This window comes from Labeo rohita, chromosome 9 (genome assembly GCF_022985175.1).
Source record: "Labeo rohita strain BAU-BD-2019 chromosome 9, IGBB_LRoh.1.0, whole genome shotgun sequence".
Lineage (NCBI taxonomy): Eukaryota > Metazoa > Chordata > Actinopteri > Cypriniformes > Cyprinidae > Labeo > Labeo rohita.
The window spans coordinates 27,415,304-27,430,162 of NC_066877.1; the positions used below are offsets into that span (position 1 = coordinate 27,415,304).

Sequence of the window (14,859 nt, forward strand, 5' to 3'; positions counted from 1 at the left end):
TATGCAACTATTACAGAAGGTTCAAGTGCTCACTGATGCTCCAGAAGGAAAAACAAAGCATTGAGAGCCAGGAGTGTAAACTTTTAAACAAAATGAAGAGTACATATTTCTTATTTTGCCTAAATATCTTTTTTTTTTTTTTCATGTAGTACTGCCCTTCAGAAGCTACAGAAGATACATGTTTCCCAGAAAACAAAATTAAAATAAAAATTTAAATAATAAAGTTAAATTTACCCTGTTATTCAAATTCAAAAGTTTTCACCCCCAGCTCTTTATGCATCATTTTTCCTTCTGGAGCATCAGTGAGCATTTGAACCGTCTGTAATAGTTGCATATGAGTCCCTCAGTTGTCCTCAGTGTGAAAACATGGATCTCAAAATCATACAGTCATTGTTGGAAAGGATTAAAATACAAAAAAAATGCTGGAGAACCAAAGAATTTGTGGGACCTGAAGGATTTTACTGAAGAACAATGGGCAGTTTAACTGTTCAGGACAAACAAAAGACTCAAGAACAACTATCACTAAACAAACAAACAAAATACAGCCGTGGATCATTCCGGTAACAACACAGTATTAAGAATCAAGCGTATGCAAATTTTTGAACAGGGTAGTTTTTATAAATTTAACAATTATTTTCTCTTGTGGACTATATGTAAACTTTTATGTGAAATATCTTCTTCAAGTCAGTACTAAATAAAAAAATAAAATGCATTTGTATGATCCCTCTTATTTTGGTAGAACAATTAACATTTGGCAGATTCTATGTAAGCTTGTAAGTATGTAAACTTTTGACTTTAACTCTGTTTAATCGACTAGAAATTGAAATGAGTCCAATGTCTGTAAAATTACTTTTCACAAGAAATCAATTTTTCCAATGTTTGGGAACCTGATAGGAGAATTCTGATGTAATGGATTGTATTTAATATGTTAGTATAGTGCGTTTCACAATGCATATTGTTCCAAAGCTGTTTTAGAAAGAATAGCGGCTTACAAAACCCTGTGAGAAAATATCCATGCAATTAGAAGCTTCTAAAAAGTTCCTCATGCAGATGTATACACATTTTCTGTGCTGATGACACTAAAAGCTACTTGGTTTACTAACTGAGTAACTTCTATGTGAGCAGTGCTTCATATATCTCCACACTGGACCTGTTTTTTGCATGCAAACTGCTAAATTTTCACTAATGTGGTCTCTAAAAGGCTATCCTGGTAAGCAGCACACTATGTTTTGGATCAGAGCTGTTGTTTTATGTTGTGTTTCACTGTGCCCCTGCTGTTACCATCAGGAAACACCTTATAAAAATTCCTGTTGTAAACAGCGCGTACCCTTCTCTGCTGTTCAGTATCTGATTTACACCCAATAGATTGTTTCTGCCTGTGATGTTGATTTTATCATTTGTCTCTTCTATCAGATTGCAGCTCTTGAGAAGGATCTCGTTGATCTGAAGTCTCCATCTAACAGTGATGTGGCCCAACTACTGGATTCTTATCAGGAACAGGTATGTGGCAAACACAGCCTTTTTTTTACTTTTACGACCCGAGTGCCTACGGTTACACTACACAGCGGTGAGCTTGTGTAAGCTGTCACCATAGCCACAGCATACAACACAGTATACAACACTGATGGATTTGCTTTTAGTGCATCTTTATATAGTTACAATTAAATGTTCGGCAAGCACTAAGTGGACTTGGCATCCATCACAAATATGGAAAATTTTCTCACACTAAAGGAATATTTTAACCAAAAATTTGTTTGTTTTTTTCAAACCTATGACTTTCTTTCCTCTGTAAAACACAAAAGGAGGTAGTTAAAAATTGTTGCATCTCATTGAGGGAAAAAAAAAAAAGACTTATGTTCTATAGAAGAGAGTCTTTACACTGCCTTTTGGAAGTTTGGGGTCAGTAATTTTTTTTAATGAATACTTTTATTCAGCAAAGATGCATTAAAATGACTGTAAATACATCAATAAAGATTTGTATTTTAAAGAAACCTGAAAAAAAGGTATCTTGGTTTCTTCAAAAACTATTAAGCAGCACAACTTTTTTTCAACATGGATAATAATGATAATGTTTCTTGAGCAGCAAATCAACATATTAGAATGATTCTATAGGATCATGTGATTGATCATGTGACTCAAAATTTAGTTTTGCAATTACTGGAATAAATCACATTTTGAGGTAAATTAACATGAAGAACAGTTGTTTTAAATTGGAATAATATTTCTCAATATTCACAATAATTTTTTAACTAATAAATGCAGCCTTGATGAGCATAAAGAGTTCTTTTAAAATCATTAAAACTTGTAACAGACCCAAACTTTTGAACAGTAGTGTATATAATAATAATAATAATCATTAATGTTATTATATGAATTAATTATATAATCCATAATATTCACAATCATTTTTACTGTATTTTCGATCTAAAAAAATGCAGCTTTGATGACCATAAAGACTTTTAAAATCATTAAAACATGTAACAGACCCAAACTTCTTCCCCCTTCTATCTTAGTATTTTTGGCTTGTTTTCTAGTGTAAATATCTAAAAATTCTTGAATTAAAAGGTTGCATTTACTGGACAAGTAAAATGACCTAAGATATTATATCTTGTTTTCTGAAAAAATTACCCAAATTGTGTTTGTTTTTAAATTTTTGCTTTAAACAAGCAAAAATATCTGCCAATGGGGCAAGAAAAATAATCTTGTTCAGCCTTTGAATTAAGATTATATTTCTTGTTTAGCCTTTGAATTAATATTTTTCTTGCCCCATTACCCCTGTTTTTAAGGAAAAACTAACACAATTTTGATAATTTGTTTTAGAAAAAAAGACATATATTAAGTCGTTTTATTTGTCCAGTAAATCCTCCTAATCCCAGAATTTTTAGATATTTATACTACAAAACAAGACAAAAATAGTAAGGAAGAAAATATTTTTTTTGCAATGTATAATGAACATGAAGTTCAATTTAGTGAGAGTATTTCCAAAACTGTCCAAAAGCTCAAAGTCCTCTGCTGTGTTTTATTATATTCATTATACTTATTATGACTTTATGATCATTATGACTATGGTATGGATTTATGGCCATCAGTGTTTAATGCTGTGAAGTTGTGTGTGCCGAACAGGAGTGTCTACGGGAGCATTATTGTGACTCATACAGTGTTTGTCACAAAGCTTTCCAGAGATCCTTGGAAAGGAGGGACTTAGGATACGTGGCTTTCATGCTCCAGACAAACAACTTTCACAGGCCCTTCCCAGACCTCTTTTGAGCATTTCTTTTATTTTACTCTCTTCTGTTCTCAACGAATCATGACAATAGCTTAATTAAAAATCCAAACATTGTGAATTTTTTACAAGCAGTCTTTGCATTATGATATGGCACTAATGTGCACTAGATGTTATTTACATCTGGCAATGCTCCTGAGAGTTTTATCTACAGCAGCAGTCACTAAACCATAAAACCATACACATATATCAACTTTGCTCATCAAGGTTGCACTTTAAAGCCCGTAGATTGTTTGATACGAAAGATTAGGTAGGGTGTATCCCGATAAAAGAGGAATATAGACGCTTTCATTCTGCTTTCAGAGTGAATTGTAATTCCATGTCATGGATTCTGTGACAGTGCATTGAAATAGAGATATCCGTGTCTGTGTATTTCTAGAGCAGGCATAAAATGAAATGTCACTGGGATTCATGTCACAGCTTTTAAGCACTAGGAGGGCATAAATTAGTTCGGCCAGCGGTACACACCTACACAGAAGATGAAATGATAATTGGACTGTATCTGAAACAGTCAGTCAACAGTGTACTAGTTTGTAGTGTATTTATATAGTGTGTATGCACTACCAGTCAAAAGTTTCAAATGTAATGTTTTTGAAAGATGTTTCTTATGCTTATTCTTCAGCTTCAGACAGCCATGGTGTCTGACAGGATAAAAATGTCCTGTCTCACATACTCACACAGTTGAGGATTGCAGTTGTCTGGGTTGAAATACATGTTTAAACACAAACTGCTGTTATGTTTCTTCAGAGTAGTCTGGATGCTAAGAAACCTTTTGTGCTGCAAGACCAGACAGAGGCCATTGACAGGTAAACCAAAGCACTCTTCTCTCCTTGCATTATTGTCATATGCCTAACCCAGAATAGAATGAAACTAAAGCTGTCTCTTGAAATGGAAAACTAAATTTTGGTTTGGTGGTAAGTTTTAAATATAATTTTCAGTCTTATATTGCCTTCGAAATGGCCGTCTAGGGTTATTAGTGATTTCTGAGAACAAGAATTTATGCATTACAAAACATGTTGCACTTGCTCCATAGGCTTCCAGTGTAACTGCACTACACGTTTTGTGACATCAGTGTGAATATTTGGTAACACTTTACAATAAGGTTCATTAGATAACATCAGTTAACTACATTAGTTAAAGGAGAAGTTACATATAATGTACTCACCCCTTTGTCATCCAAGATGTCCATGTCTTTCTTTCTTCAGTCGTAAAATAATGATATTTTTTTGAGGAAAACATTTCTGCATTTTTCTCCATATAATGGACTGATATGGTGCCCCAAATATTGAACTTCCAAAATGCAGTTTAAATGCGGCTTCAAATGATCCCAAATGCGGTTGTAAACTATCCCAGCTGAGGAAGAAGGGTCTTATCTAGCGAAACGATCGGTTATTTTCATTAAAAAAAATACAATTTAAATACTTTTTAATCTCAAATGCTTGTCTTGCCTTTCTCTCCCTGTATTCTGCCTCAAGACAGTTATGTCGAAAAACTCCAATTGAATTTTCTCCCTCAACTTCAACAATCATTTCAAAATCATCCTACATCACTGCAGAAGTACCGACCCAGTCTTTGCAAAGTGAACATGCAAAAAAAAGTTCAAACACCCTTAACAAAAAAGATGAAACAGCGATACATGACGATTTTGACGTTGAGGGAGAACATGAGATGGGAGTTTTTCGACACACCCTAACTGTCATGACCCGGAACAAAAACAGTCCAGGCAGAGTAAGACAAGATGAGCGTTTGAGATTAAAAAGTATATAAATTGTATTATTTTTTATTAAAATAACCGATCGTTACGCTAGATAAGACCCTTCTTTCTCGGCTGGGATCATTTACAACCGCATTTGGGATTGTCTGAAGCCACACTTAAACTGCATTTTGGAAGTTCAAAATCGGGACACCATTTCAGTCCATTATACTGAGAAAAATGTTGAATTGTTTTCCTCAAAAAAATGTACGCACCACAAACTTATTATGATTTATTCATCATACACTCTAGATAGCTTCACTTATAACACGAGTGTTTTTTAAAATTAAATGCATAAACTTGCACTAGACTAGGCTAGGCCAATCAGTGATGATGTTCTTTGCTCGTTTTCTGCAGCTACTTTTTGAATAACTAAGGAAATGTAAGCATTATAATTAGTAACTTATGTTTTTATTCAATTGTTGTCATGGTAAAAACAAATTAAGCCATATTAAAAATGTTAGGCTGCTTTTAGCCCTATGCTAGAGCTGGTTTCGGGCAATAAAACTAAGTATGTAAATAATTAAATAAATTAGCACAATAATAGATAGGACCCAACACTACTGTAGCGTCAACTATACCTTAATATATCTTTAACTGTAACTGAGCAGACAGAACTTACTGCTTTGGCAAGGAGCGTGGCAGTACCGAAACGCCATCTAAGCTGTTTGTCAACACACTGGGACAGCTAACCAGTCACAACACATTTCGTTTTTCGGAAGATGGGCCTTCATCAAACCCGGAACTAATCGAGCCATTTGTGCTAGGCTGGGGAGAAAGGTATTGCAATAATGTAAATTATGTGGGGAAAAAAAATGCGTATTAATTTGCCTAATGATTTTTTGCTGTAGGGGTGGGCGATATGACCAGAATCTTATATAACAACATGAGTAATTTTAATTCACAGTAACAATATCACAATATAGTTTTAAATAATGTCTTTATGATATAATATTTTTTGATACCATAGAAATGTAAAAATTATTGTCACCAGTGTCAGTATCACAAAAAACAATGCTAGCCTAAAGTAAAAAAAAAAAAAAAAAAAAAAAAAAAAAAAACTCACGTTTACTGAAGATAAGAAAATAGCCAGCGATTAAATAATTACAAGCAAAAAAAAAAAAAAAAAAACAACTACAGTAAAACAAATAAATAAGAAATGCTACATACATTGAATAAAGTAATCAAATGTATAAAAACACTCCATATTCTCCACTATGCAAACTAAATATATATTTCTTCTCATTAAAGATACAAAATTTTTTAGTCAAGAGCAGTCAGACATTTTCTCTCTTTTGTTGTTTGATTAAATTGAATGACAGACGGCAGGAATATTAGAATGCTGTCACTTTAAGAGCTGCCCGGATCCAATATACTGTTACACGCGTGTTTTCTTTCTCAGCTGTTTGCTTTCACAGACCTAAATTACTGTGGTTTTATGAGGATACTTGCAAAGACGGGCATTTTGACACGTACAAGTATTGTTCAAGGACTATTAAGTGGCAAAAATAAATCTTTAACAGCACACAGAAACAGTCTCTCAGACAGCATGCGCATATAGCGAAATGAGTTCTCTTTCGCCACTGACTGCTTTGGCTTAAAATCACTTGTTTTTAAACAAGTGTGCAAACAACACGTTTTTGTGACCACATAGCACAGCAACATCACAAGCGTGTAACTGCGATAGACAATAGACCAAAATCTCTACCAGGTGACAACTTTCTACCAGTTAATCTACCAGTGTATCGACCACCCCTACTTTGCTGAAGAGTTCAAAAGAACAACATTTATTTGAAATAGAAACCTTTTGTAACATTATAAATGTATTTAATGTTATTTTTGATAAAGTGCATCCTTGTTGAATAAAAATTGTGATGACCACAAACTTTTGAACAATAGCGTATGTTTTTAGCTGTATCTCCCAGCCCCAATATAAATCAGCATTGCATTTAACCCGTAACATTTAAGTATGAAAGGCAGTGACATAATAATTGTGTATCTGCACTATTTGCATACTGTGACGGTGACAGTGTGGTAACTGTGAGTCTAAATCATCTGCAGAAGCAGTGCTGGCCTAATATCAGCACACTTCACACTTCTGAAACCAATTAGTTACACTTCTGGGTTTGTGTCTGTTTCACTGGATAAGCTTTAGACACCAGCCTTCAGGTGCTGGTAAAACTTGGGTGCTTCCAGTCAATTTATAGCACTCTGAAAGGCCCATAATTCCATGTGCAGGGAAAAAAAGTTAGGTTTGTTGATCAAAGGCCTGAAATGATCAGACTGATAAACATTGGACATGCTCCAAAACTCAATTTCCACCATGACCAGAGCGTGTGCAATGTTGTCTTTATGTCTTCCCTTCCGGGTGGCTTTAGCGTTTAGCGGAACAAATTGCCATGAGCCTATACGCCCCTTGTTTACCTGTTTTGTGGAGTTTGACTCTGCATTGCATATGAGCCTTACATAACGTGAGTTGATGCTGCACTAATCTGCTGTCCCAGGATTAAATCTAATGACTAATTTGGCTTGACTTCTTGAGCGTGATGGAGAAAAACTTTTACAGATGGGGTTTGCATACATGTTTGTTTTTGCAGGACTGATCCTGTATGTTTTGTTATTGTTCTGTTGTTTTAGGCTGTTTTCAGCTGGAAGTGTGGAGGAGATCATGGAGAACCTTAAGAAAGATGGCTCTGCTTTTGCACTCAAACAGACTGAGGTGGGTTCAGGGATGGTGACTAGATATACAGTTTTGCATAAAAGACATGTACATACGGTCCAAAACAGAAAATATTAAATGAAGTTGTAAAAATGACCAGGTTCAAAAGTTTACATATGTTTTATTCTTAATACTGTATTGTTAACGAAATGATCCACAGCTGTTTTTTGTTTGTTTGTTTGTTTGTTTGTTTTGTGATAGTTGTTCACAAGTTCCTTGTTTGTCCTGAACAGTTAAACTGACTGCTGTTCTTCAGAAAAATCCTTCATGTTCCACAAATTCTGTGGTTTTTCTGTGGTATTTTAACCCTTTCCAACAGTGACTATATAAACTTTATTTCCAGACTCAAGGTCCATTAGCAAGAGACACAACACACACCAGTACAATACACATTTAAAAAAATGATTATACGATCCATCTTTTCACACTGAGGGCCTCATATGCAACTATTACAGAAGGTTGAAACGCTCACTGATGCTTCAGAAGTAAACACAGAGTTAGGGGGTGAAAACTTTTAGAATTTAAAGATCAGGGTAAATTTTACTTATTTTGTCTTCTGGAAAACATGTAAATATCTTCTGTAGCTTTTGAAGGGCAGTATCAAAAAAATATGATATTTAGGCAAACTAAGAAAAATGAAAACATCTTTCTGTTCAAAAGTTTACACCCCTGGCTCTTAATGCATCATGTTTCCTTCTGGAGCATCGGTGAGCATTTGAACCTTCTGTAATAGTTGCATATGAGTCCCTCGGTTGTCCTCAGTATGAAAAGATGGATCTCAAAATCATACAATCACTGTTGGAAAGGGTTTAAAAACACAAAATTGCTATAAAAACCACAGAATTTGTGGGACCTGAAGGATTTTTCTGAAGAACAGTAGGCAGATTAACTGTTCAGGACAAACAAGGGACTCATGAACAACTATTAAGAAACAAAAAAACACAGCTGTGGATCATTCAGGTAACAACACAGTATTAAGAACCAAGTGTATGTAAACTTTTGAACGGGGTCATTTTTATAAATTCAACTATTATTAGGACTGTATGGATTAAATGTAAATGTCTATTGTGAAATATCTTATTCAGGTCAGTACTAAATAAAAAAGAACATGCATTTTGTCTGATTCATCTAATTTTGGTACACTAACATTTTGCAGATTCTGCAGGGTACATAAACTTTTGACTTCAACTCAAGTTAATATAAAACAGCTAGCATTTCAAATCTCATTTGCATTATTTATATTATAAAAAAGTAAGATTATCTCATACTTTGTCCCTGCGATAAGGCGAGATGTTTATTCATTCTAACTCCCACGTGCAAATGATGTTTTTATGAACCTCATAAAATGACATGGCAATAGGGAAGGTCGTAGCAAGGTTTGTTTTATTGTTTTTCATACAGGAGTGTGTTTCCATGTCCTGCTCCTGCAGCTGGGTACAGCGTTTGATGGTTCTGGGATATTTGGCGAGATAAACAGAATGAGCGCATATGGCTTCTCAATTGAGGTCTGCATGCTCTCTGCTGCATGCAAACCCTCTCTTCTATTGCGTAATGGGCCCTGAATCATATTATACCTCATTAGTATTTCAAAGCCATTCTGTTTTTCCTGCCATAGCACTACTTTGCCATGCATCACTTTGTTTAGAGTAAGCTGTAGAAAGGAAATTGATGTTTGACAGTGACGTTTTATTGTTGAATATTTACACTTGCTGTTGCTCAGTGTATGTGTGGACTATTATTCGAGTGAAATTCTGTTTCCTCTTATTGTCCTTTCATGACCTAAACAAAGTACAATATAAATATCCACAGTACCTCATTATACTGTATTATACAAAGTGACACTGATATAAACAGAACATGCCATTGGAATTGAATGTGAGGTTTTATGACCAAACAGGTCACGTAAGGTTCGCTCTAAACACAAGGCTGTTTATGGACTGGTCCTCTGCTCATGTGGGGCCTCTTTTTATCCACAGTGCACTTGGCCATTACCCTTGTGTAACCTCCCTGTTTGTCCTTTTCGGTTATGTGTGGACTGTTTCATGTCTTCCCCAGCTCACAAATTTTATATTCATTTTGTTAATTAATTAACTAGTTGATTGTTTGATTAATATTTAGCAGTTCACAGTCAAATTTTAAGTGACTTTATGCAAAATGACACATTTTTGCAGCTGCTGTTAATTTTTTTACAAATCAGTATGCTCTCTGTTGTAAAATAAAAAGATGATACTTTGTTGATACAGTCAGATATTTAAATAGCTTTTTTATTATTCAATTTGGGGTTTTGTATTGGATTTTACAGACTCTGGCCAAAATGTCTCCAACCTCACTGAAGTTAACTTTCAGGCAGATTCAGGAAGGAGCGAGAATGAATTTGCAAGAGGTGTTGGTGATGGAGTATAGACTCAGTCAGGCCTGTATGGTATGTAATGCAATTCTCTGTAAATGCAGTGCTTTATCATTTCATTACACAAATCAAATCAGCTTAAAGCTGTGTTGGCACATTTTTCACATGCCAGTAATTCATTTAGAGAAAGTATTTGAGCTATTCATGTCACGAGTTTCTACTCTTGCTTTGCAGAGAGGCCACGATTTTTATGAGGGAGTCAGAGCGGGTAAGATACACACTTTTTTTTTTTTTAATTCACATATAAGTTGCTGTTGATAAACATACCAAATCAGATGTTGGTGAAAAAGTATTTCTAAAAATTACTTTCAATTCATGGTTTAAAAAGTGAATTAAACTGGCCACAATGGGATGTTGAATTAAATTTGAATATGTAACCTTATTTGTAACCTTTAAGAGTTTTTTTATTTTGTGAATTTAAATTTAAAGACATTCAAAAAAAAAAAAAGTAAAGTAAAGCAACCTAGGAAGTATAGTGTTCTGCCACAATAATCCACAAAATAAAGTTTGTAATTTACTAAATTACATTAAGCTACATTAAGTAGTAAACATTAACACATACTACCAGGCAAAGTTTTTATTTTTTTTTTATTATTTTTTTTTTTTAAATAAGTCTTCTGCTCACCAAGCCTGAATAGCAAAAACAGTAAAATTGAAATATTTTTACTATTTAAAATAACTGTTTTAATATATTTTAAAATGTTATTTATTCCTGTGATTTCAAAGCTGAATTTTTAGCACCATTACTCCAGGCACATTTAATCCTTCAGAAATCATTCTAATATTCTGATTTGCTGCTCAAAAAACATTTTATTATGTTGAAAACAGCAGAGTAGAATTTTTTCAGGTTTCTTTGATAAATAGAAAGTTTAGAAGAACAGCATTTATCTGAAAGAGAAATCTTTTGTAACATTATAAATGTCTTTATCATCACTTTTAATCAATTTAAAGCATCCCTGCTAAATAAAAGTATAGATTTCTATAATTTTTTCCCAAGAAAAAAATACTGACTCCAAGCTTTTGAATGTTGTAGTGTATAATGTTTAAAAAGCTTTTTATTTCAGATAAATGCTGATCTTTGGATCTTTCTATTCAAAGAATCCTGAAAAGAGTACTCAATTGCTTTAAATATTGATGATAATAATAATAATAAATATGAAGTCAATAATAAAATGTTGTTGTTTTTTTTTGAATAATAGAAAACAGTTATTTTAAATGGTAAAAATATTTCACAATATTACTGCTTTTGCTGTATTTTGGATCAAATAAATGCAGGCTTGATGAGCAAGAGAGACTTCTTAAAAAAAACATTAAAAATCTTACTGTTCAAAAACTTTTGACTGGTAGTATATGTTACACAAACATTTCTATAAAATTCCAACATTGATCTAATATTTCTAGAAATATCCCGTATGATGTGTCCATGACAGTCAGTATGTTTGTGTGTAATTCATATTTGTGTTAAAACTACATTCGAGATGACGGGTTTCTTTGAATTTCATTCCAATTTAAATTCAAATTACAATGTAGTTCTTAAAAATTTTTACAATTCTGAATGAATGCATATGAAAAAATATATTTACACAAGTAAAGGTTAACATACATATCTGTACACTGTTGATGTTAAGAGTTATATAATCTAATAATGTCTGTTATGGTAATTATTGTGTTTATTTATAGGGTTTTACCTAAATTTAAGTGCCTCTGCACTATGCAGTATTCTTAGCCAGTTCCATTCACCTAACCAATTTTTCTTCCAAAACAACCCCAGTGAAAGGTCAGTGCATAACTGACAGTTTTTTTTTCCCCTCTCTACTTGCAGTGCTAATCGATAAAGACCAAAGTCCAAAGTGGAAACCTTCTACCCTGTCTGGGGTCTCGGAGCAGGCTATAGAAGAATGTTTCAGCTCTCTGGGTGAAAGAGATCTCAAACTGTAAAAACTCCCATCAAAAATCCTGTAAGTTGCTTTCACAAACCTCTGAAATTTATCAAAGAAATTGGCATTGTTATTTCAGTCAGCATAGCTGACGAATGCAAAAATATTTTTTCTGCTTACAGCTAAAGCAAACGTTCTTCTGAGACTTCTACACAGATTTGCTGATGAACAATGATTGTTTCTTGAGGAAATTCAGAGGTTTGGGGAGTTTTCTTTGTGCCACTCTGCTGGGAAATGGCATTCAGAGTAAACTAATATTTGAGAGCAGCCTAGTCATATTTTAAAGGTAAAGTTCATCCATAAATGAAAATTGTGTCATTATTTTCTTACATTTGCTTTTTTTTATCGTCTTAAACTTAAGAGGCTCTATAAATATTCCAGTCTTGAGTTCTGCAGAATAAAATAACAGCAAACTGGTTAAAATGACATTGAGAAAATAATGACACAATTTCCTTTTTTGGGTGAATGATAAGACCGTACAAATTTACAGCACTCTTGTTAGGGTGAATTTTGTGCTGGGAATCACATCTTGCATATTTCATTCTCAAATGTGTCTTTTTTTCCATCTAATCATTTGTGTAAATCCTGTGGATGGAGAATGGCAGACACACTTTTTGCACGTCCTGCAATCCGTGATTAACCCTGACAACCTTAACACATACCCTGGCCACGATTCAGTTTGGTGGGATTAAAGTATTGTCATGTGATGCATAATATGACTGCCATTAACCACAGTGTTTACTACACAAGCAGATCCACTGGCCTAGACTAGAGAGTATCAAGCCTGACAGAATAAATCTGAATGATTTTGAGACAACCGTGATGCCTTGAATTCAAGTTATTTGTTTCTTCTCTTAACTATGTGGATGTTCATAAAAAGTGTGACCTATATTTGTGCAAAAAAACAAACATAAAATAATTGTTTTGTATCTGTTTTTGGTTTTGATGGTAGATATGGCACAAAATGTTAGTGTTCCCACAGTGCATCTCAATAAAAACAACAGTGTAAAAAATCTTCTGTATTCCTTGAAGTAATTAGCAAATTGACTGACAGACTCAGCAGCATGGCAGCAGACCATTTAATCTACTTATTAGTGGTTTTTGTTAAAGCATTGCTCATACTTAGGTTTAGGGATTTAAACAAGCACCTAACTGCAAGTAGTAAAATCTGGCAGTCGAGTTGTTCCACATTGTGCTACAGAACAGACATGTACGATACCTCAAATTATGACATTTTGTGAAGAGGATTGCTAATACTTTTTGAAGCAGTCAGCCGTACAATTTGGACTTGATGGATAATAAAACAACATTAAAGTTCTCATAGACTAAAGCACTAAAGGAGTGTATTTTAAAGGATTAGTTCACTCTTGAATTAGAATTTACTGATAATTTACTCACCCCTATGTCATCCAAGATGTTCATGTCTTTCTTTCTTCAGTTGAAAAGAAATTAAGGTTTTTGAGGAAAACATTCCAGGATTTTTCTCCGTATACTGGACTTCAAATCAACGGCTTGAAGGTCCAAAATGCAGTTTCAACCCAGCTTCAAAGAGCTCTACATGGTCCCAGCCAAGGAATAAGGGTCTTATCTAGCAAAACAATCGATATTTTTCTAAAAAAACTTAATGTATATACTTTTTAAGAAGGAGAAGTCCACTTCCAGCACAAACATTTACAGATAATGTACTCACCACCTTGTCATCCAAGATCTTTATATATTTCTTTCTTCAGCCGTAAAGAAATTATGTTTTTTGAGGGAAACATTTCAGGATTTTTCTTCATATAATGGACTGATATGGTGCCCTGATTTTGAACTTCCAAAATGAAGTTTAAATCCAGCTTCAAACGATCCCAAATGAGGATCTAGCGAAACAATCTGTTATTTTTATTTTAAAAAATACAATTTAAATACTTTTTAATCTCAAATGCTTGTCTTGTCTTGCTCTGCCTGAAGTGTTTTTTTTTGGCATTTAAACTACATTTTGTTCAAGTGGAAGTTTAAACTCGGGGCACCATTGAAGTCCACTATATGAAAAATGTTTTCTTCAAAAAACAATTTCTTTACGACTGAAGAAAAAAGACATGAACATCTTGGATGACAAAGGGTGTGTACATTATCTGTCAATTTTTGTTCTGGAAGTGGACTTTATATATACTTTATATTCACATATGCTCGTCTTGCACTAGGTCTGCGATGTGCATCTACAACTTCATGCCTTATGTAATTACGTTGGAAAGGTCACGCATGGTTAGTTTGTCTATGTACTCCAGTTCAAAAAGGTAGGGTAGGGCAAAAAAAAACTCCATCTCATTTTCTCCTCCAACTTCAAAATCGTCCGACATTGTTGATTTACCTTTTTTTTGTAAAGGGCGTTTGATTTCTTTGCATGTTTACTTTGTAAACACTGAGTTGGTACTTCCGCCTACATCAAGCGTGACCTTTCCAACATAAGTACGTAATGTGTGAAGTCGAGCTAGGGCAAAACAAGCATGTGCACTTAAAAAGTATATAATTATTTATGTTTTTTAGAAAACAACTGATCATTTCACTAGATAAGACTGGGATCGTGTAGATCCCTTAGAAGCTGCATTGAAAATTTGCAGCTTCAGCCTGTTGACCCCCACTTAAGTCAACTATATGGAGAAAATCCTGTAATGTTTTTTCTCAAAACCTTAAGGGGGTCTTTGGATGCCCATTTTTCACAAGTTGATATGATTCTTTAGGGTCTTAATGAAAAGTCTATAACATGCTTTGGTTAAA

At 33.9% G+C, this 14,859-nt stretch overlaps 1 protein-coding gene across 1 annotated transcript in view; it reads left to right on the forward strand.

Moving 5' to 3' along the window:
* hibch (3-hydroxyisobutyryl-CoA hydrolase) overlaps positions 1-13,173 on the forward strand; it is a 36,353-nt gene extending 23,180 nt beyond the window's left edge. The window contains exons 9-15 of the mRNA XM_051118770.1: positions 1,414-1,500; positions 4,031-4,089; positions 7,674-7,755; positions 10,058-10,177; positions 10,337-10,370; positions 11,985-12,120; positions 12,222-13,173. Coding sequence (XP_050974727.1) covers positions 1,414-1,500; positions 4,031-4,089; positions 7,674-7,755; positions 10,058-10,177; positions 10,337-10,370; positions 11,985-12,100 — 498 coding nt within the window. The 3' untranslated portion in view covers positions 12,101-12,120; positions 12,222-13,173. The remainder of the gene's footprint in view (positions 1-1,413; positions 1,501-4,030; positions 4,090-7,673; positions 7,756-10,057; positions 10,178-10,336; positions 10,371-11,984; positions 12,121-12,221) is intronic.
* Positions 13,174-14,859: the final 1,686 nt, after the last annotated feature.